Raw genomic sequence first — 23041 nt, 5'->3', positions numbered from 1 at the left:
GGGTGCGTGCCTCTGGGCAGTGCTGACTGCCGCGGTGTCACTTTGATGTCATGTGCTGGAAGGGTCTGGGAGTGCTGATCAGCACCAAGCCAAGACCGTGTGTTGCAAGGGGCCAGGGTGTTCCATCTGCACCAATTTCCTCAGCCTCTCCTGGGGCAGGCTGTGGGGAGGGCTCTCTGCCTCAGTTTCCCTCCCAGCCAGTAGAGAAGAGCGATACCTCCTCCTTGCACAGGCACGCTCTGGAAGAGCTGGGCATTCCTGAGATACATGCAAGAGGCTTTTACCCACAGTGAGGAAAGACAGTGAAACAGGGGCCTTCCCCACTGCAGAAGCACGGTGGCAGCGGTCTGTCCTTCCCCACCTTGACGGCTGCCTGTGGGCACTCCAGGTGGCTCCTGGCCAACATCCACGCTGATACCTCTGCCGCTTTTATCCTCAAAGCTTGCTCGGCGGGTGTCCTGGTTGCTGCACCTCCCTGACAGAGCATCTGAGATGCAGAGCAAGCATTGGCATGGGGCTGAACTGCCTGGTTCTTGGCCTGGAGAGCCCTAGACACTGGATTCGCCCTCACTGAGTCTCACCATGTTGTCCTACATCCCGACCACTCGGCTAACACCCAGGTATCTCTCTGGTTAGACTCCTGTCAAGATGTTGGTTGAGTTGTCTGGGTGACTCCTGCGGCTTTTGCAGAGCTGACGTGTTGTTTCTCCTCCTGGGTTTTGGTGATCATGCCTGGCGGGGCCAGGACAGATCCTGCAGCGGTACTTGTAGAGCCACTGTGGCCTCTCTGCAGGCAGCATTTGGACCATGTGCTTTGGCATCCTCCTGGTCTGGGAAGGGTTTGCTGAGCAGCTGGGAATCTCTGCATCACTTTGCAGCGGCTCCCCGGGTTATCTCCATCCCTGGAGCTCTCCCAGGCTCAGCTAGGCAAAGCCCCGGCTGCCCCGGTCTGGTGGTGGGGATGGGGTTGGACTGAGCTCCCTGAGCTCCTTTCCACCAGCCCTGTGGGATGCTGTGAAATTATTCCTCATCCTCGGACTGCCCCGTCCCTGCTTGGTGCACGGCAAAAGCTGTTGGCAGGGGAGAGGAGAGCTGCTGGTCCTGGGGCTGTCCTCGCCCCACAGGTCTGTCGGGGCTCTGCTGACCACACGAAGAAGCTGCTTGAGAGCAAATAGTTGTCTTGAGCATGATGATGCTACCAGGAAACAACTCTAAAGTTGCTAACGTGGCCCCGACACCGCTCACTCCTGGATGGGGCAGGGTGAGCAGCCACCCGGGGCGGTGGGATGCTGCCGGCCAGAGGTCTCAGGCGTGTCCACAGCTCTCGGCATCCCCTGGTTGCTGCTGGTCCCAGCCTGGAGCCACCACGTCTGCTCGTCCCTCCTGGCTTTGCCCTTGGTTTTGCACGGTGGGATGGGGCATCTGCCTTTGCTGCCTGACTTCACACTCAAGTGTCCCCGTGGACTCACCTTTCCACAGCTCTGGTCGTGTTTGCTTTTGGTGTATTTAAGAATTCCTCTTTTTCTCTCCTTTATGTTTGCTGGCAGTTGATTTTTTCATTGATACATCCTTTTGCAACTGTCTGCATCTTATGACTGCTAATTTACTGCTGCCAACTTCCCCCGGTTTTAATTTATACAATATGTTTATTTTTACTGCAATTTTTTTCTTTTATTCAAAGCCAAGATAATTTTTAGCTAAAGACGCCTTCTTTTATGATCGCAGATTTACGAGATTTTTGGCAAAGCCTTCTTAAGCTAGCTGTAATTACTCTTCATTGGTTTTGTTTACATTTCCCCCCTAATCAATTTTTGCTAATAATCCCTTTCAACTTTTGGAAATTGCCCCTTTTCCACCTCCGGGTGTGTTTCTTTTTGGTGGATGCAAAAATCTCTTCCCACGTATGTGTAAGCAGATTATGGTTGTCTCTACCTGTGCAACGGCTCATCCTTCCTTCACTGATGCCTTCGCCTTCAGCTCTCAAAATGAGGTTTGCTCTGCGATTACCCACATCAGTCGTATTATTTTGTGATGCAGATGAGTCTCCACAGGTGCTGGGATCTCCAGGACCCCATCCCAGGGGGGCCCTGCACCCCGGCGTGTGCTCTCTGCCAGCCCCGTGAGCAGCAGAGCTGGTTCATACACTGCTGCCACCTTCTCCAGGTGGGTCTGCAGAACAGCAGATACATCCCGGTGTGGACGTTCCCCACCCCCGTGCCGGTCCCGGGTCCCCCAGGTCCTCGACGCAGCCCTTGCTGGTGATGGCAGCTCTGCTGCGGCGCAGAGGCGATTTGTACCTGAGATTTCAGCCCTGGAGGGGTTTCTCTCTCCTTGCGGTCCCACAGCCCATCTCTGCCTGCTTCGAGGATGCTCTTTCCCTATGGAGGGCAGCTGGCCGGCTCCTGCTTGATGGGCAGTGCCATGATGGATGGATGGATGGATGGAGCACATCCGTCACCCAGGCAGGGCCACCAGCGAGCAGGAGCCTCGCGGCATCCACCAGTGGAGCATCCCCTGGGTTCAGCCTGCTGCCTGGGGCGGTGGTATTAGTGTGTAATGAATTACCCGGGCGTGAAAGAGGAAGCCCTCTCCATGGTGAGGTATTGAAGATGGGATTTTCCCAAGGAAGGAAACGTTTGCAGCTTGCTAAAAATACCCACTGCCAGCAGCTGCCGGCTTGGCTGTGGCTTTATCTGCAGTGGGGGGACCCGGAGGGCATGTAGGGTTTGCGTTCCTGGTGTGGCTGTGAGCAAACCCCCGGAGATACCAAAGGGACGGCGGGGGAGAGGTGCTCTGGCCTCGGGAGCTGCTAGATGGGAGCCAAGATCCTTGTAGGGATTTTGGGATTTCCTGCGTCTCTCCCGGGCAGAAGCTTCCTGTGGTCAGGAGCCTGATCCGGAGCCCCCCACTGCCACGGCCAGCCCAGGGCATGGGGGCATCCCTCTGCGGCTTGGCAAAAACAAGCCGGCAGCTGGCCCTGCGGTTCCTCCCAAGCCGTTCCCGCTTGGAGCTGCCAACCAGAAGCAAATTTACAGCCTGTCAGTAAAAACAGTGAAAAGCAGGAATACTTGGCTGTCAGGTAGATGCACAGAGCCAGACGTGCGCGGCGGAGGGCATCCCCGCTCAGCCACGTGCTCTGCGCGCTTGGCGGTGGGGGGGGCGTGAAAGGGGGTCGGGGGCTCTGCGCGGCAGCACCGGCAGTGCCGGAGGAGCGGGAGCATCCACAGACACTGGTGTTTAGGTGCCCGGGTGCATGCGGTGCAAGTCAAGGGCTGCTCAATGCTTATTCTTTGCTGGGGGACTCCCCACCCCGGCATGCCGGTTCTGGTGCAGCCTGGCTGCCAGTGCAGCACTGCCTGCCTCTCCCTGCCTCTGCCTGCGCTGCCGTCACCTCCCTGCAGCCGCCCTGAGCTCTGACATGAACTTGTTGCAGGGGACTGGCTGGAGCCAGGGATGCTCAGAGCAGCTGGCCAGGCTGCAGGCAGGGGCTGGCTCTGGTGGGGGGGACACTGGCGCAGCTGCTTTGGGCGTCCCTCTGCTCCGGGCAGCTCCCCATGATGCTTTGCAAAGACCCAGTCAGGGAAGAAGTTAACCAGGTTAATCTGCCAGGCTTGCTTGGCTGCACCAGGGGCTGGTCCTGGTCTTTAATTCTCCTTCGCTGTACCCTGGTCCTGCCTCCCCTGGCCCCCGCCGTGCCGGTGGCTCTGTGTGGCCCTGCCTTTACGAGCCAGGCACAGTGCTGTGCGGCGCAGCTGCATGTCGCTGCGTGGTGGTGGGGCTTTTGCTGGAGCTTTGGCTGTGTTTGGAGATAATATCTTTCCCCCATAAATGTTATTACCCTGTATATGTTCGAGCGGGGTGGAGGGGGGGGTCACCATCTGTGTTTTCCAATAAAAGCAAATTAAAATTGAAGCCCATTAAGGATAGCTCAATTGGGATGCTGAGCAGGGCTCCGGAGCCTGCTGGGAACAAGTTGCTTGCAGCCCGTGCCACCACGCTGGGTGACAAAACCTCATTTAGAGCCAGTGGTGCTGGGAGGTAGGACGAGGCTCACTGCATGCACAGTCCCCGTGCCAGGTGGGGGTGGCCGGTGGCACTGGCCCCAGGGCAGGGCAAGGCAGAACTGGCCAAAACCCTGTGCCCTGGGCTCACGTCGCTCCTCCTGGTGCCCTCAACGCTCATTGCATTGGATGATGGCGAGAAGGGATGGGTGTCGGGCAAGAGCCGAGCACGTGCTCCTTACCCGGTGATGCTCTGCTGCCTCTGGGCTTCCTGCTGCATCCCAAAGCTCCTAAGGTCACCTCGCCCCCGTGCCCAGGGATACAGGGGAGTGGGTCTGGGGATACAGGATACTGTGTCTGGGATACAGGAGAGTGGGTCTGGGGTATTGAAGGGGACGAGGCGGTGCAGCCCTGCACCCTTGGCGTTACACCTTGTACCAGTGGGCCCCCGGGCACCGTGGTGGGAGCAGGTTATTATGTTACAAAACAACTCTTTCCCCCAGATGCTGCAGCCAGGAGCCGTACGTGGCATCCACTGCTGCACGCCAGTGGTAGCGGCTCCATGTTTGGGCTCCAGCGGCGACAGCCGTGTGTCCATCCGTGCCGCGGGGTCAGCCCCGTATGTGGCTGTGCCACGCTAACAGCTGGACTGGGGCAGCGCTTGGTGGAGGCTGCCGGCTCCTTGGGGGCTGGAGCATCTGCAGAAGGAGCTCATGGGCATGGGGTCTCCAACCTCCCAGGGTGCTCCTGTGGCCCCCAGAGAAGAAGAGGGACCTGGAGGCTGTCGGGAGGGACATGGACCCGCTCCATCCTCCTGGGAGGTGGCTCGGTGGGGAATTTAGTCTTTGACAGGGTGGATGAGGCTGGATGCGGGTGAGGACAACACTTGCTTAACCCTGGGATTCCCTCCCGCAAGGTGTCTCGCAGACGACAGGGTCAGTGCCACTGCAGGGACCGAGTCATTAGCACTGACAGTAGCAATGGCTGTTAAATGTCTGCATCTGTGGCTTCTCTGTGTGGCTACCGCGTTCCCAGCAGCAGCAGGAGGGCCCCTGCTCACTGGCATTTAGCATCTGCATTGTCTCTTCCCAGCAGCCTGCCCTCGGCTGAACTCAGACCACCTACAAGTCCCGGCGCCTTTTGGGACAGATGCTGTCAGCAAGGACCGTGGGTCCCTGGTGCTGCTGGAGCAGCTTTCTGGGCTCTCAGGTGGGGTTACCAGGTTTCTGCTGACCTCTGGGGCAGACGGTGTTGGGGAACTGGTGCCAGAGAGGGTGCACCTGCAGCGATGGCTGGGGGCGAAGTGTGGTCCTCCCTCACATCCAGCCTAACGTGCTTCTTCAGCAGAGGCCCCAGGATGAAAGATCCCAAAATCTGAATTCCCAGCCCCTCTCAGCTGAGAGCCAGCACTGGGCTGTACTGCTCTCGGCCGGGCAGGTGAGAGGGGCAATCCTTAGCACTTGTCTGCCTGGCAGCAACGTCTGGATAGGCTGATGGTTGGTTGGGTGCTTAGAAAGCAGGACGTGCTTGGATGACCTGCAGGACCCCTGGGACTGTTGAGTTGGGCTTTTCCCCTTGGTTTTGAGCTTTCCAGCAGCAGAACAGCCAGCACCGGGAACGCCTGCGATGGCCGACAGCTTTGGGGTAGGGAGAGGAGGGGCTACAGCGTGCTGGCTTTGGGTCATGGCCGTGCTCAGCCCTGGCTCCTGGCTCACCCCTTGGCATGCCGTTTGCCTGATGCCGGGCACAGCTCTGCTCCGAGCCCTGCTTTCCTTATTTCCCAAGGGCCTCCGTGCCCCCTGCCTTGTGCAGAGCAGCATCAGCCCGGGGTTTGGTCCCCTGAGGACGGCTCCAGTGGTGCACGTGGTCAGACAAGGCGTGGAGGATCAGGGGAAGGGGGGGATCTGATGGGAATGGGGAAAGCGTGGCCACCCTTCAGCAAGGTGCAGGGGGAGTTTCTGCTGTGCTAAGGGCAGGGTCTTTTGGGGACATCCCTTCGTTTGACATCGGTCCTGTCTGCCGAGTGTCACAAACAGCTGAGCATCACCCAGTAGACGGGTGAAGGTGTCCCAGCGGGCATGCTGAGCCCCACCAGCTTCCAGCACCGTCCCCTGCTCCCTGGCTCTGGGGCTGGCTCCTGTTCCGCAGGGCTTGCAGGCAGCTGTGGGTGATGTCCTGGTGAACTGAGGGGCCAGGAAGGCTCCATGGCTCCCCAAAGGTGATGACATCTTTCCCTTGCCAGCACTGTGTGGCATCTCTGGGGTCAGGCCTCCCTGCTGTGTGCCTTGCTAGCCCCTGGACTATCAGCCTGGGGGGGTGGCTGGCAGGTCAGAGGCGCTCTGGATGATGGAGATGCTGAACATCACCTTTGTTCTTAGGTCCCTGAGTCTGGCCAGACCTAATTTCTCAGGGAAGGTCGTTGACTGGCCAGGTACCTGTCTGCTGGGTCCATAGCACCAGGACCACTGGCACGACCTGGTACGGCTGCCCTTGGGGTGGCCTTTGGGGCTCTGGGCATGGGATGGGATGCCGGCGGTCCCCATCCCAGCTCAGTCAACTGCCTCTTCTCGCTCCCTATCAATCACTCTCCCTCTTGGAGTTTAAGTGGATCCCTGAGTGAAGTATCCAAAATATCCTGTAGCCGCCGGCTCACAATGCAGCGTGCTGTTCCCGCGCCAAGCGGGTCGGCCGGGGGAGGATTGGGTTTCAGTTTGTTCCGCTGGCCATCGGCCAGGCAAAGCAAAGCTCGGGGCTGCAGAGAAGGGCCACTGGGTTTGCTCAGCCCCTCTCAGCTCTCGCTGGCAAAAATATTATAATAAGGCTCCAGTAAAGCACGGGAGGCAGAGAGGGGCCTTTCAACTTCTGGAAGGGTAAACAGATCTGCGGCAAGGGCTCCTCGGGGCGGGGGACAGACGGGTTTCTCATTAGCCGCCCCCCCCACACGGGGATGCGGTGGCTGTGCCTGAGGCCAGCCTGGAAACGCAGTTTGAGGAGCATGTGTGCCTGCACGGAGGAGTTTGTCCCAAGCTGCGGTGTCTCCGGTGCACATCGCGGTCTTGCTCTGCCCGGCTGGGCTCCGTCACTGAGCCCACTCTGCAGCATCCCTCCAGCCTGGGCTGATCTGATGAGGAGCGTTCGGTGGGCTTCCAGGTCCCGTCTGGGAGGTGGTGGTGATGAGGCATGGTCTCCCTCCATCTCTGCCATGGGATGACTTTGCTCCCAGCCCGTCATAGAGGTCTGGGCAACTTCTTGCCTGCTTTGCACACCCAGCACTGGCCGCAGCTCCTGTGATCCTGGGTCAACCTAGAAGCTCACTCCCTGTGTTAATAATATTGTACCAGGATTAAAATGCTGGCAAGTTTCCTACCCAGAGGGAGGAGCTGGCGTGAGAAGTAAAAGGGGAAGGGAAAAAGTTGTGGGTGGAAAAATGAGGGTGGAGACTCCAGCTATCTGTGGGGCTGTTTATTTGTCCAGCTGTTTCTTTATCTGGATGAGTTTGGAGCCTGTGAATGTGAAGGATTTGCCAGGACTTCTGAGAAACCAGGGGCCAGATGCTCTGAACTGGTCTAGATTGGCAAAACTCCATGGAAGTTATTTTTCTGGACACAGAGAAGTGTGTCTGCAATGTGCACAGCTCCTCTGTTAATTCCTTGCCCCTCCACCCTCTCTGCCACTGTCCTTTGGTCCCGTCACTCTCCATCCCCAGTCCTGGCCATCCCATGCTGGTGTCCTCTGTCACCGCCAGCACCCAGCATGATCCCAGTCTTGTCCTGCCCTCCCAGGTCTGCCCACCAGTCTCAGTCCTCACCTGGCCAGATGGGAAAAGCTAAGATCCCCACACCCATCTCACTTGTGGCTGAGCAGCAAGAAGACCATGCAGAAGTGTAGGAGCCCCCCATCCAGGTTGCTGCCATAGCAGATTGTCAGCTTGATGGCATCTTAGCGTGGCTGTTGAGCATCTGGAGGTGGTGGCATGGTGGTGATGATGCATCTTTAGATGCAGAGTGCTTGAGCCGGAGCCCTGGCACACCATCGTAGCAAGCGGCAGTGCCGGCCACGGGCCTCAGTGCCGGCAGAAAGTTCCTTATTGAAAGCATCTTCAAAGTGAAAAGGACAGGCACTTATCTCCTAACCGTCCCGTGGGGAGCAGCGCGGTTTCTGGTGGGAAGCAGGCCAGAGTTGCGTCTGCTGGTTTCGAGCAGCTGCAGATTTATTTATAATGCCGTGGGTAGCATGTGAATCTGCAGATAAACATGCAGGAGGGAAGAACACAAACAACAATATTGAGAAAATGCTGCTCCGGAGAGAGCGTTTCACTGATCTGCAGCTATCGCCAGCCACCAGAGATGGGCCAGGGGCCAGGCACCGCCCCCCCGTGCCGCTCCCGCACGGCTTTGCTCCATGTTGTCACCATCGCTGCCGGGGGGTTGCTCTGTCCTGGATGCCGGGGGGGTCTTTATGGGGCTACCGAGGCACCAGCCCCTCACCCTGTTATTTGGCACTGCCAAACTGGCAGGATGGCGCCGTGAAGGCACTGGCTGTGGCAGTGAGTGAAGCTGCCGAGTTTGCTGGTTGAAGCAGGGACCTTCTCCTCTCCGTGGCTGGCAGGGCGCTAATGCTTGGGCTTGGGGTTGCCCATCCAGAAATTGGTCTGTCTCTGTTGACCCCAGCCCAGGAGTCGTTTTTTTTGGGTGCCTGGAGCAGGGTATGAGCATGAGGCAGCCCACAGGTAGGATCGGGAGACCTGCTGGGTGAGAAGGGGCCATGGCAGCCCACCATGGGTCACCATGGGTGCAGAAGCTGCAAGGGACTGAGTGCGCTGAGGGCAGCCCTGTTGGGACTGCTGCGGGTGGAGGACGGTGGGTTCCCGTTCCTTGGGGCTTATCATGGCTCGTGCAGGGCGTGCACCTGTAGCAGAACTCTGTACGACTGATGTCTCAGTGCCTGGAGTCACCCATCCACTCAGAGATGTCCATGAGTATCTCCTCGGTTATCATACCTTGATGGCCAGAAGGAACCACGGTGACCTCCTGCAGCACGTGCTTCTCCAGCTCCAGGCTCACCGGGATGGGGAAGGATGCAAGTGGTGCAAAATCTGCATCTCTTGGCAATTACTCTTCAGGGGCAATTACTGTCCCTGGTAAAACTGAATCTTGTTTTCCACGTGTCTTACTGGGTTCAGCTCCCAGGCAAAGCTGTAGCTGCAATTTCCCTCACAGGCTAAGCTGCTCTGTTTGCTACTACTTTCTCCTGGTGTAGATCCTTGCAGACCACAATCAATCATCTTGCAAATTCCTCTTTGATGAGCTTCCGCAGTCCCCCTGCAGCAATAAAAACCCATCCAGCTGAAGGAGGAATAGACCCTGGGGGGATCTCAGCCTTTCTCTTGTGCGGCTGAGGTGGGTGGTAAGGCCTTGTCTTGCTTTCTTAAACCTTCCTGGTTTATTGGTTGCTAGTTTGGACTCCGTGCCAGCACTTTCAGGATGGGATGTCAGAGCAGGACTTGGCTGCATCTTCATGGGGCCTTCCTCCCACCGCAGTCTGCCCACCACTGCCTCTTGCTGTGGAGATCTGAGTAGGTCTGAGGCTGGGAGAGAAGCAGAGAGAAGCCCCTGCAGATGTTGGGTTCATTGGACATCACTCCTGATTTGTTTTTTTCTGAAGAAACAAATTAATGTGCTGCTTTGTCTGGAAATAAGAAACTTCTCAGTGATCTTCCCTGGAGGACCACGTGGCCTCCTTGCCCTCAGGTGGAGGGTGAGGACTGCTCCTGGACAGGGATATGGGCCATTATTTGGGCAATAAGGTGTTTTGAATTCAGCCATCAGTGGAGGATGGAGCAAACCCACCACCACCATTGAAACCCGTCCTGCCTTCACATCCACTTTTGCCGTCAGTGCGGGTAACCACATTCACTCTGATTCACGGGGACCGGTTATTCACAATTTTCTGTAGCTCAGGTGACTCTGTGAAGTGCTAACATGCCAACCCCTCTCTAAATGGGCTTCAGACAGGGCAGTTAATTTGGTCGAAAAGCTGTGCAAAAAGGGGCGTGCTGGGATGTTACAGCTGTGTGCAGTGGGAACCGCAGTCTTGGGGTCCACCCTACACAGAGAAGGTTGATAAACAGGAGCCTCAAAGAAAGGAACCTGTTCTAGGGTGGAAGAATAAGGAAGCTCACCTAATTTAGTTATCTTGGAGATGATTCATTTGCCACCCTGAAGCACCACAAGAGGGAAAGGAGGTTTTGGACAGCACAGTCTTTGTACAAGTAAAAGTAAATCTAATAGCTGGCAGCCGAACAGTGTAAATTCGGACTAAAATTAATGGAATATCTTTTTTTTTATGAGAAGACAATTGACCATTGGAAAAACCTGCTTAAAACTTGCTAATTTCTACAACTCCTTGACATGCATCAAAACGAGATGCCCTGGGGCCAGCTGAGGTGGATGCACAGCCCCAAGGAGATGTGCAGTTCTTCAGCTGAGGACAAGGGGCAGAGGTGAGGGCTGTGGGCAGCGAGCTCTACAGCGTTTCCATTACGCTGAGTTTTCATTAAATAAAAGGCTTTTAAAAATACAAAATCTGGGCATGCTTCAAAATATTATTTTTATTTGGGGAATTATTTATACTGGTTTAGAATATATCTTCTTTTACATTATAGTCACTGCTAGTAATATGCCTGCTATGCACCACTGTCATTGATAGTTAAGGTAAAGTAACACATTTAAGGTTTTCTTCAAAGTAATGCAGCTAGCTAGCACTGGGTGAAAAATGTTGTTTTCCTTTCAGATCAAAGGGCCACTGGTGTTTTAATGAAAAAGCCAGATACTCTGATAAAATAAACACTATTATGGAACTATGTAAACAAATATTCGGTTTAAAAAGAAATTTCATAAATCTGAATGACAACATTTCTGGACTAGCTGCCTTCCAGAACTCTTCCTAGTGGGAAAATTTGAAAAGAACTATTTTTGCTTTTTACTCTTGGAATAAAACCAAATTTTGAAATCCTGGTTTCCTGTGAACTGGAAACCGCTGGCTCTGACCAGGAGTAACGAACAACCCACAGCCTGAAAATGATTTACTGCCAGAAGTAGGTGCAAGGAGCATATCTGTGCCGAGGCACTTTTTGGCTTGCTGATGGGAAACGGGGAGTTCAAGTGCGCTGTTGGGCAGGCTGAACAGCTGCCGTTTCTGCATCCAGGCTTGTCTCTTAAATGATGGGTCTGCTCAAGGCTGAGCTTTTCTTCCTTTGTTTTTGTTCAGTGCAGTGAAAGTGGAGAAGGTGGTGATGCTTTTTTGGGGATTCGTGGTAGGATGCTTGGTTTTTTTGGTAGTGAGGAGCAGCAACAGGACACTGTTGCAGCCAGTAACTTTCCATCCCTGTTGTGGCCATGGGAACTGGGTTATAGGATGGTGGCTGGACATCTCGACAGTATTGGGGTTCTCCTGGTTGAGTGCTTTCAGTGAGCTGACGTGTGGGCGGGTTGTACATCTTGTGCATAAGATGCTTTTGCTTGAGAGCTGCAGAGCCCTAAAGCTGGACTCTTTCCTTGCCTGTCCTGCATTAACTGGGAGGGCAGGGAAAGTGAAGCTGCAAGCCAAATTTCGTGTTTGTGTCTTGCGTGTGTGTGCGATGGATGCTTTCCAGCATCCCTGCAAATGTGGTTGGCATCCTGAGTACACGCGCTGAAATCGAGGGCAGATTCACTTTCTCCCTACAGAGCAGAGGGATATCATCTCTTCTGTGGGCGTCACCTTGGCCTCAGCCACAGAATCACTGGCTGTACGCTGACCTGCAGGTCTGTCCCACCAGCATCATGCTTTTCCCTTGCCCAGCCTCGGTGTGCTGAAACCTTTGGGCGTGATTTCTAAACTCCATTTCTTAAGCATCGGAATATTGTCCTATTTTCTTAAAACGTCGGCATTGGGGACGGTGCAGAAAAATCCCCATGTTGCAATGAACATGCGACCGCAGACCTGGAGGATGGACGCTTACGCAGACTGTGGAAATCATTCATGGAAGTGTCTGTGCAGTGTATTTCTGATGGGACCGTCCGGCCCGTTCCCGTGCTGGATGGGGAACACCTACGCACGTCAGGCCCAGGTATTGGGGTGCCATAACCTGAGCATCCCTTTTCATGCCATCAGTATGGTTAGGCCAACCTATAGCTGTTTGGGATGAAAAAAACTTCAGTGCTGGAAGCATGACAAGCTGTACAAAAGACGAGGAGGCTTTGCTGCCTGCGTGGCTTAGCGAGACTTCTCCTCTGTGCTGGTTGGCAGTAGCATTGCCTGACCTATTTCAGCCCAAATTGCCTGGAAAACCAGCTTTAATGTTGGTTTAATTTTTTAGTACTCTTAAGTCCTAAAAGTGCTGTTCCTTGCCATGTGCTACCACATCACCGAGGATTCTGCCTACCATGCAAAATGCTGAGAAAAAATAGCCCACTTTTGCAAAAGAAACTGGAAGGTGATGGAAAAAACTCGCTCAGGCGGTGCTCCTTGTCTGCAGCATCAGAGTTTCTCTGGGGCCGTGGTACCCAGATCCTGGATTTTGAGGAGGAAAGTCCGTCTGGGCTGGTGGGTGGAAGAGCACGTCCCCCTCTGCGTTACAGGAGATGAGGGGGCCAGGGAGGAATGGGCAATGGATGGGGAGGCAAATCTGGTGGAGAGGGACTGATGCTGGGCTCTTCCCCGGCTGAGAGCTGGCCAGAGGGCTCAGCGCAGGCTGGGCTTGATGGCTGCAGTCGTGGGCCGACTCCTCTCCACCTCTTTCCCTTTCGCCAGCCTCAGGCCATTGACTGGATGGCCACTGACTCCTTGTTTCACCTTCCTCCTGCAGAAACACTGATGGACTCCACAACGGCGACGGCAGAGCTGGGCTGGACAGTGCATCCTCCCTCAGGGGTGAGTTATCCTCTCCCTTCCCAGGGGCCCGGAGCCCCGTCTGGGGTCTCCTGCTGCACGTGAATGTAGGTGGGATGGCTCAGCAAAGGTCACCCACTGAAGAAAAGTGCCTTGGCCATGTGAAAAGGTCTAGTGGGAAGAGCACAAAAGAGGAGGTTTCTGGTAGTTTTCTAGGAGGTGATGCTTCCAAAAAATACCCCAACACTGGAAGAGTGTAATTCACACCCTACAGCATCAGGCTGACCCGATGTTGGAGGAATCACACTCTCCATAAAGCTGGCCTGCAGTCACTTAAAAATCAGGGAAGGGGAGAAACGAAATGCCAAGGCCACCGTCGTTTATCCCTGGTATCTCATTTGTTATCCCATTGCCTGTCACTTGTAGCAGAAAAGGATGATGGCATCGTCCTGAAAAGTTGCACCCACAGCAGCCATTTGATCAAGCCCTGAGATGACTGTCCAGCATCCCTGGCATCTCATGGAGGGACGTTTGCTGGCTCAGCAGCGACTGTCTCTCTGCTTTACCGGTGCCAGAAGTCCCCTGAGCCGTATCCCGAGACCACCCAGAACAAGCTCCTTTAAAGAAGAGCTTGGACAGGGCAGTGCATCTCTGCATCCTTCCCCTCATGACACTGAACCAGAGTGGTCCCAGCCACCTCTGTGTCCCATGGGGTTTGCGTGGGGCATCGAGGTGCTTCGGAGCATCCCACCCACCTCTGGCTGTGGTAGCTGGGCAGCAGTGTGCGCCCCAAGTGCCCGACACCCCCAGACCTGCTCCCTTGGGCTCGGCTGGCCCAATCCAGCCTGGCCAAAGCCTGGAGATGCTTCCCATCCCCGTGTGCGGAGGTGGTGGCTCAGGCTCCATCCTGCCCTCCATCCACCCTCCGCAGGGGCTGGATGAAGATGTTTTTGTGGACCTCACCCCAGGGCTGACAGCAAGCCCCCTCCCCGAGCTGACTTGGCAGAAGAAAAGAAACGGCCAAGAAAAGCCTCCGTCGGGGAGATTAAACCCGGCTCCTGAGCAGCTCGGCCGCCCTGCCGCACTGGGGCGCGGGCGCTGCCGGCGCTGGTCCCCCATCACCATGATAAAGCCCCGCGCCCGCCCGCAAGCCCACCCGCCCCGCCAGCGCTGGCCCGGCCGCCGAAGGGGGATGACGGGCGCACAATAGGTGGGAGCAGAGGTCAAGTCTTTTTCTCTCCTCGCCCAGCCTTTCTTGTTTGCGGTGTTTCCATATGTAAAGCACGCCTTGCTCCTGGCTCCCCAGCCCCGCGGTAATGAGGCCTGGGCCTGCTGGAAGCCGTCTCCCTGTATTATTGTGCTGCCTTCTTCTTTTGAGCTCCCGGCATGTTAATTAGAGAGCGAGGAGAAAGGGAGAGGCTTCTAATTAAACGTCGAGGAAGCTCAGGGGCTGGTGCACAGGGGTGACTTTCTCTCTCAGCTGAGAAAAGGGAGCTCGGGAGCCCCCCGCTCGCTGCTGCAGGGATGCGGGAGGATGCTGGGGGTCCTGAGCCTGGCCCCCATGGTGCGCCCAGGTCCCTCGTCCTCAGCAGGATGGAGATGACCATCTGGAAAGTCCAGTGCAGCCCCAGCATTGCTGGTGGGAATCGCCTCCTGTCCCCACCCATGGGCAGGTCGCTGTGGGGGATGTGGCACGCGTTGTGCCCCGTGCCATACACGTCACGGGTGCCGATGCTGCGGCACCTTCACGGCTTCTCCCAGCGCGGGCTTGTGCCCACTGGCAGGACAAGGCAGAGCATCCTGTCCTCGGGTGGCTTGGCTTTGGCAAGGTTGGGTGCAGCCAGCATCACCTGGAAGACAAAAGCTGCTTGGTGCTTCACTCATTTCTTGCCTCTGGTGATTATTAATGAGCTGAAAGCCCAAACAGTTGCTTTTTACCTGGCTGTGGAGCTCCTGAGCTGCTCATAGGTCTCCCCATGCCCTACCTCTACCATCTACTGTTCATACCCAAGCCATAGAGACGCTCCTTCCACCACGTGCTGTTCCTGCCTGGCCAGGCTGAGCTCTTCAGGTTCATGTCCTGAGCCCTCCCTGGGGGCTGCGCAGGTGTGGATGGGGCCGGGGTGGGTGCTGGGCATCCCTGGTCTTGGTGGCTGACACGCGATTGTGGAGGGTGTCGGGAGAGGTGCAGGCGAGGGAGAGCCACGTCAGAGGCAGGGCAGGGGAATGGATTGCTTTCCTGTGCCTTGTCCTTGATTCCTTCACCCCCCTCCCAAGCGGTGCCCTAAAAAATGGGGAGATCCTGCAATTTTCTGCTACCATGCCAAGTTTATTTCTGGAAAATAAAGCAAATGCTCCCCCTGCGTTTTGCGAGAATGCTCTCCTCCCCCAGCGATGGCAGCAGATTTGCAGCCACTGCCAATCAGAAGTGGTTGGAGCTGTTTGGGGATCTTCCCTGACAGCCTTCTGTTGGGCTGTTAGCCTTGATGTGCGAGGAGCAATCTGTCTCCCACCTCGTGAGCCTCGCTCTGCAGTCCTAGATGCCCTTGTGAGGCCATTTGCAAGCCGAGGGGCAGGGGTGCTCAGCTCCTGCAGGATTTTCCCTGCGGACCTCGGTCCTGGTGCTGGATCCGGGCTGTGCTGCTGCCCTGCCCTGGGTGTCGTGATCCTGCATCCAGAGCAGGCTTGTGCTCAGGGTTTCATGTCTGTGGGAAACAGTTTGGCTTCCACTTGAGCAGGTTTACAAACAAGTTCATGAGAAGCCGTTCCAGCCGGCTGGGACTGTGTCACACACTAGCTGGACCCTGGTCCCTACCGCCAGCATCACGAGGGTGGGGAGGGGACAGCACAGGGGGATGCTTTGCCTTCCAGAAAGGTCTGGGCTGGGGGAGATGCTCTGATGAGCTCAGTGAAAGGTTCTGCTCTCCCAAGGACCCTCTCCCATCGGTGCTCACTGCAGAGGAGTGGTGGCTGGTTACAGGCTGCAGCTCTGCCCTTACTGGGTGCATCACCCACTCTCAAGTCTCCCCATCCTACAAAGGATGGAGACAACAACAAGCACTGATGGGTTTGGAAAAAACCAGCCTGGGGGAAGGGCAGGGAGCTGGACAGGGCCAGGAGGTGTCACAGCAGCCCTGAGCTCTGCAGACTCCTCCAGAGCTGGCAGAGTCAGCTGTCAGTTGGCTGGAGGGAGCCGGGCTGAGCTTCCCATGGGGAAATATGTCAGCTCCGAGCTGTCTTGCTGAGAAGGATGTTACTGTCGTGCCACGGCTCATAGGACATCCCATAGGTCCAGTTTAGGACAGCTGGGGCTGGGACCTGTGCATACCTGCAGGAGGGACCCCAAAGCGTGTTGGCCCTTGAAGAGGCAGGGATGAGGGCTACCTGTGGGATCTCGTCCAGCATCTCCCTTTCCGGGTACACAGCGCGGTCAGCCAGGCTCCTATGAACCTTCCCTCCTGCCTCTGGGGAGAGGCTGCTGGCTACTGGCCCGTCGTGCAGCCAGCCGCCCGTGCCGGTGCTCGGGCTGCAGCCAGCAAGGAGGTTTTATGGCTGCGTTACGTGCTCCTGAGAAAGCGGGTCCTGTCTGCCACGTCTGTAACCGTAGCAGCACCAGTGGGAATACATCTGCTAAAGCCATTGTGTTACTCTGCCGGGAGGCTCTGCCGCACGGTGCGGCCCACGGGCAGGAGCCCCTGCTAAAGACATTACTGCCTGCAGAGGAGGGGCATGGCCCCACTGTGCCCTGCCGCCCGGCAGAGAGGCTTTACCATAAATCCGGGCACGGAGCACGGTGCTGCTGGCAGTGCGATGGCCCCGAGCTGTGCTGAGGGCTTGGGCCACCTTGTTCCCACGGCGCGGAGCCTGCCCGGCATGCGGTGTGGGTCCAACCCTGCTGGAGTGGGACGGAGGCACGTAGGTACGGGGTGCTCGCAGGGCGGTGCTGGAGCTGCACCGGGGCGAGGTGCTGGGCGCCCGTGGGGCTGCCTGTGTGGTGGGGTGGGCACGGTGTGGGGCAGCTGGTACCGGCAGAGCCTGCCCGCTTGGCACGTGGCGGGCTTGGGAGGAGGCGAGCTGGGTGGGGAGCAGCAGCTGGGTGCAGCCCCTTGACTTTCTGTGTCCTGTCTGCAGTGGGAAGAGGTGAGCGGGTATGATGAGAACATGAACACGATTCGCACCTACCAGGTGTGCAACGTCTTTGAATCCAGCCAAAACAACTGGCTCCGGACCAAGTACATCCGGAGGCGAGGAGCACATCGCATCCACGTGGAGATGAAATTTTCTGTCCGGGACTGCAGCAGCATCCCTAATGTCCCAGGCTCCTGTAAGGAGACTTTTAACCTGTACTATTTCGAGTCGGACTTTGACTCGGCCACCAAGACTTTTCCTAACTGGATGGAGAATCCTTGGATGAAGGTGGACACTATTGCAGCCGATGAGAGCTTCTCACAGGTGGACCTAGGTGGACGGGTGATGAAGATTAACACCGAGGTGCGCAGTTTTGGGCCTGTCTCCAAGAATGGTTTCTACCTGGCCTTCCAGGACTACGGAGGCTGCATGTCCTTGATTGCCGTCCGTGTCTTCTACCGCAAGTGTCCCCGCGTGATCCAGAATGGGGCCGTCTTCCAAGAAACCCTCTCAGGAGCGGAGAGCACCTCGCTGGTGGCAGCCCGGGGGACGTGCATCACCAACGCAGAGGAGGTGGACGTGCCGATCAAGCTGTACTGCAACGGGGATGGCGAGTGGCTGGTGCCCATCGGCCGCTGCATGTGCCGGGCGGGCTATGAGTCAGTGGAAAACGGGACCGTCTGCAGAGGTAACCGCTTGCCTTCCGGTCTCGCTCCGCGTGCTCGCCTCGCTGCCGGTGGGCTGTGCCAGTGGTGGCAGTTGGGATTTGCAGCTGGGATCTGCATGAGCCACCTGGGAGTGACCTCCTTGGGCAGGGGTGGGAGAAGAGCATGTGTGTGGACGCTGACTTCTTCCCCAGCTCCTCACTTGTCCCAGGCTCATCCATCCATTGCAGAGGCTTTGTGTTACATCTGCATCCTCAGAGCCGTCGGGTCCGGGGTGCTAGCCTGTTGCTGGTGCCCTCCATGCTCTCCGTGCCTTGGAGGGACACATGTGTGTGTAGCCGTGGTGCGTGCCACTGATCTGCAGTCACTTCCCAAAATACTGGAGCTGTTTTCACTTCAGTTTGCGCCCCGTGCCTTGGCTGAAATGCCTCTGGGGTGAAGGGAGCGGGAGTGCAGGTGATGTGGTGGGAACAAGTTGTCTGCAGCATGTTCCTGGTGAGATGCAAATGGCCCAGGGTGGTCACAGGCTGTTCAGGGCCAGGCTCACCTCTCCAGCCTGGGCACCTCCAAGCCTGGCCCCTGAGGTCCCTCAGCAGCCAGAGGTGTCCTGCCCCTGCAGATGTTCTCCTGCCTCTGCAGATGTTCTTCTGCCCCGGTAGATGTTCAAAGCAGACTCCAGGCGCACCTGCTCAGCTCAGCTGAGCACTGTGGACCCAGCGTTGGTCCTGGGCAAGCGAGAGGCTCTGCACCACCCTCCTGTGCCCAAACCCATCTCCATGGTCCTCCCCAGTCACATGTGGACTTGGGGAGGTTGAGAAATGAGCTGCTGGGATTATCGGGAGACAGATGGGGACCCAAGAGCTGCATGTTTATTGGGCAGTATGTGGCTGTATGTACCACGCATAGAGCAAACCACTGTGTTTGGCAAATGGCCTCCTCCCCCCTGTCCTAGCTGAACATCAAAATCCCGTTACAGTTCTGATAGCATCGGCACACTCTGAGCAGAGCTGGGGTTTCTCTGAGATCAATTATAGATAGGTCGGAGGGCATCGAACAGTGTAAGGAAGGAGCTGCGTCTCCTCTCTTCTTCCTGCAGGAAGGGGTGGCCGGGTAGCACCAAATGGGCATGGGGATGGTGCTGGTAGTGGGGAGATGGACACACCGGAGAGGGGGACAGACAGTCTCTGGCCATACTTGGTTGGGACTGCAGGTTGGATAGTCCCCTTGGAGAGGGCACCGCATCTTCTGCTGGTGGCTGGGCTGCTCGTGTGTCAAGCACCCTGATGTGCTGGGGGTGTTATTTAAGATCCGTGCTTCAGAGCACCTGAACGTCTCTTCACATCAAGCTTGGGGTGATCAAGTGTCCTCCAGCTGTAGCAGGGATGGTGCTGGGGATAGGGACAGCAAGGAAGTACTGCTGCAGCGCAGTATGGGACGGGAGCCTGACCGATCCCAGCCACGAAGGGAAGACGGGTGCTTCACGACACCCAAGTGAAGCATTGTAGCAACACCAGAAAGCCAAAATGATTCATGTCAGCTTTTCCATCTCAACCTCTTTTTTTCGCCCGAGCAGACCCAGCCCTGCGCAGCACTTTGCTCTGATGCAGCCATGGTTTCTCGGGGCTGCCCGGTCTCCCTGCCAGCCCAGCCAAGGGACGGTCCCTTCACATGCCCCGCGGCTCCCAGGACGCCTTATGAATAGTCAGGTCCCTGCAGCCTGGCCTGGGGGGCCGGGAGGGAGGCGGAGCAGGGGGCCAAGGTGGAGGGACCGAGCTGGAGGGAGAGGCCGGGTCTCCTCTTTGTCTGCGCAGCAGCAGGATTTTGGGAGGTCCGGTACCTCCACAGCTGTTTCTCCAGCCGGTGCTGGCGTGCGCCCGGCCCTGTGCTCCCCGCCGTCATTAATCATACGGTGGCCGGCAGCCCGCTGTCTCCATGGGGCAGCTGGCTCCAGGGCTGCCTTCCCCTTCCCCTTCCCCTTCCCCTTCCCCTTCCCCTTCCCCTTCCCCTTCCGCTTCCCTTTCTCTTTCCCTTTTCCCACCCCCTTTGCCCTTCCCCTTCCCCTTTTTCCACCCCCTTTGCCCTTCCCCTTCCCCTTCCCCGTTGGGCTGTGCGGTCAGGGCTGGATGGGACCCCAGGGGTGTCCCAGACTGGGACAGACTCTGTTTTCCCCCAGCAGCCCCCAGAAGAAGACTGCGGACCAGGAGGAGAGCCAGCCATGGAGCTGGCAGGACACCGTAGCATCCCCATCCTCTCCCAGCCCCCCAGTGAGCCCCCCAAGGGACTGGGGCAGGGGCTGGTCACCCCGGCTCGGGCGGGCAAAGGGCTCTCCTCCCCAGCTCCGCTCGGGAGGGCCCTGTGGGATGCAGTCCTGCATCCCTGCCTGCGTCCCATTGTGTCCCAGCCCCCGGTCCCCACAGAGCCAGCGTACGAGCTGCCTGGCTTGGGGGACTCGCTCGTACATGTGGCCAGCAGGTTTTCTTGTGTTTCGAGGGGTGGGAGGGAATCTGGGCCCCTTTCCAGGAGCAAAACAAAAGCAAATCCGAGCTGGCTTTCGGGGAGAAGTGCTCTCACATGGTTCGGTTGCCCAAACGGGACATGGCAGGGAGCGTGGGGGACGTGGCTCACTGGTCCTGCCCTGCCAAGGGGTCCCAGTGGAAAAGGGCATCCCGAGCAATGGACGGCCCCTTGGTGCAGCTGCAGGGCGCTGGGAGGAGTTGTTCATTTTCTCTGCTGGGCTTTTCATCTGGCTAATACAGCGCAAGCCTGCTTACGGCAGTGAACACAGGGGATATTTATGGAGGAAGTTCATGCATCTAACAGCTTAAGCTCTTCTAAGCTTGCAGCCCCAGCACAAAAGGATTTGGGGGCAGTTAACAATTCTGTGTGGTTAAGAGATTTTCATTTTGCTGGGCCTTGCTCGCCAATCCCGCAGGGCCCTGTGAGGGGCCGGCTGCCCGCTCCTCTTCGCTCCGCTCCTCCGCTCGCTTCCCAGCTCCTTTCCGCTGCGCTGGCGAGGGGCTCTGTGCACTCGCTTCCCTGCACCGCCGCCCCCCCGCCCCCCGCCAGACCGATACGCCCAGCCCCGTCCTCCCCGCTTCACCTTCCCCTGCTCCCTGCCTGCGTCTTTTTTCTCCATCTCCCTGTTCTTTGTCTGCCGCCTCCCCCCTCCCCCCCATCCCTCCCATGCAGCATATTAAGCGCATTTCTCTCTCTGCCTCCCTCGTTCATTGGCTCCGCTCTGCAACGGCGGAGGCAGAGCTATTGTGTTGCCTGCTCTCTCTGCTTGGGCTGGACGGTAGACGAGCGCTGCCTGCAAGGAAGGGTCTCTGCCTGCTCAGGGACGGCAGCCGCTGGCCGCTAGTCCTAGCTATTGAACCCTGCATCCATCTCCAGCTCCTCTCCGGCTTTGGAGGACGTCTGCCCATGCGTCCGATCACTGCATTCACAGCGGGCAGCCTCTTCTTTGTTGCACTCGTACAGTGCCAAGCGTGGGTCGTCCTGGTCTTGCCATGGTAACAATGGATGGTTTTGCCCTGCAGAAGCTGGTGGTGACACTTTCTTGCTGTCAGAAGCATGTGGTGTCATCCCGTGGGGTCACAGGCATTTCTGAGGAGGAGAGGAGCTGGTGACGTGCTGGGAAGAGGAGAAATCTGGTCAGCTAGATGGTCTGTAGAAGATCCAGGCTGCCACCTGTCTTCTCCAGCTCAAGGTGGAGCCAGACCACCCCTGTGGGGAGCCTGGGGGCTCAGCAGTGTGTCCCCTTTGGAGCCTGCACTGCCTTCCTCCTGCTCCTTCCCTGGGGGGCAGAGCCAGGAGGGAGGATGTGGGGGGTCCTGACCCAGCTCCAGCACCCAGCTTTGTGCCCGTCCTGTCCAGCCCCACCAACACGACAGCCCAGTTCCACCACCAACCCAGCTGGATACTCCCCAGTCAGCTCCAGCACCGGCCCAGCGCACGTCCAGCTCTGAAGGCAGAAGCGTGACCTCCGGGGTTGTTGCTATGGTGGGCCGGTACAAGGGTTGTCCCCGTGGGGGCTGTATGGGGTGGTAGGGTTTGGTAGGGCTGTGCCCTTGCAGATGTGTGTCCTACAGGTGGGATCCATGATGGGCTTCCCTGCCTATGCTTGCATCTTATTTTGAGGTCCAGTGCAGCCGATCTGCCACCACCCCGCCATGTCCTGGGGATGCGGGTGCAGAGGCGGTGGTGTGCACGCACATGTGTGTCAGGGACCCAGAGCCATTCCCCCATCACAGAGGTGTGGGAAGCAGTGGGCGTCTGTCCCTGCTGTGCTGCGCTTGGGTTTCGGAGTGGGGCACGCATGTGCTAAAGGCTTGGAGGGGTGTGCGGCTTTCTGATGTGCCGGAGAAGGGTATGTCCTAGCTGTCTTACAGTCATGTCCCATAAGTACGTGATGTTTTGAATATAAGAGGCTATTTATGGCTCCATGCCTGTTTTGGGTCTGGGCCTCCACTGATAATGCTGGACCCAGCCAATAAATTGTAAGGCCCTAGGGGTAATTAAATTCTTACAGGAAGCATTCCTGGTTGAGCTGGAGCAGATACAGCCAATCGTGATGTAAATGTTTCCAGAGATGGAGAATTGCCCGTTAAATGCTTCCAGCGGTCACTCCTGCCTTCTTACCCCTGGCTGCGCCTGGCACTCGGTGAACTTTGTCCATCACCACACCTCTGCTTTCCATGTGTCTGTTTAAAAGTAATCCTTGGGCCCCGGTCCTCTGGTGAGGTTTTTGGCCAGTTTTTTTGGCTCTTCCCGGCCCTTGGCACTGCCTTAGCCTTTCCGTTGGCAGATCCACCGTCCCACGTACAGGATGCTCATAGCGACCGGTTGAGTGCCAGGGGGATGCTGAGGTTCCGCTCTTCCTATGTCCACCCTTGGCTTTAACCATTTTGGCAATGGCATTCCTCTGGGTGCTTTTGAAGGCTCCTTGTCCTTCCTGGTGGGACTGGGAGCAAATAACGGCTGTGGCCTGCATCCTTGTCCCTGGAGGCGTGATTTGACATGCGTTTGTACTGGAATCCACATTCCTTGCTTGGCCCGGCTCACCGAGGCGTCCGGATTGCTGTGTATCAGGAACCCATCATCTTCAGAATTTACCACACTACAACTTCCGTGTCATCAGCTAACTTTATTGGGAATGCTTTGGGCTTTCTCCTGGGTCATTGATAAAAATATTAAATAGCCCAGAGGCCAAATTTGTTGTCTCTAGCAGAAACAGACCTGCTCTCTGCACATTCCCTGCTTAGATTTCAGACTGTAGCGCTATCAGCTCGCCAAGTTTTAATGCATTGAATATGTCCCACAGTGTCGGTGGACCCTCTAATTTCTGAATCCAAATATCATGTGTTACCAAGGGAA

The 23041-nt window shown here is 57.1% G+C and overlaps 1 protein-coding gene across 2 annotated transcripts in view; it reads left to right on the top strand.

The window, feature by feature from the left end:
• EPHB2 (EPH receptor B2) overlaps window positions 1–23041 on the top strand; it is a 131949-nt gene that overhangs the window by 24923 nt on the left and 83985 nt on the right. For both annotated transcript variants that reach the window (XM_054849924.1, XM_054849923.1), the window contains exons 2-3: window positions 12850–12914; window positions 17004–17688. In XM_054849924.1, the coding sequence (XP_054705899.1) occupies window positions 12850–12914; window positions 17004–17688 (750 nt within the window). The remainder of the gene's footprint in view (window positions 1–12849; window positions 12915–17003; window positions 17689–23041) is intronic.

This window comes from Grus americana, chromosome 21 (genome assembly GCF_028858705.1).
Source record: "Grus americana isolate bGruAme1 chromosome 21, bGruAme1.mat, whole genome shotgun sequence".
Lineage (NCBI taxonomy): Eukaryota > Metazoa > Chordata > Aves > Gruiformes > Gruidae > Grus > Grus americana.
Note: the sequence above shows the minus strand (reverse complement) of the source record. Positions and strands in the feature narration are given on the sequence as shown.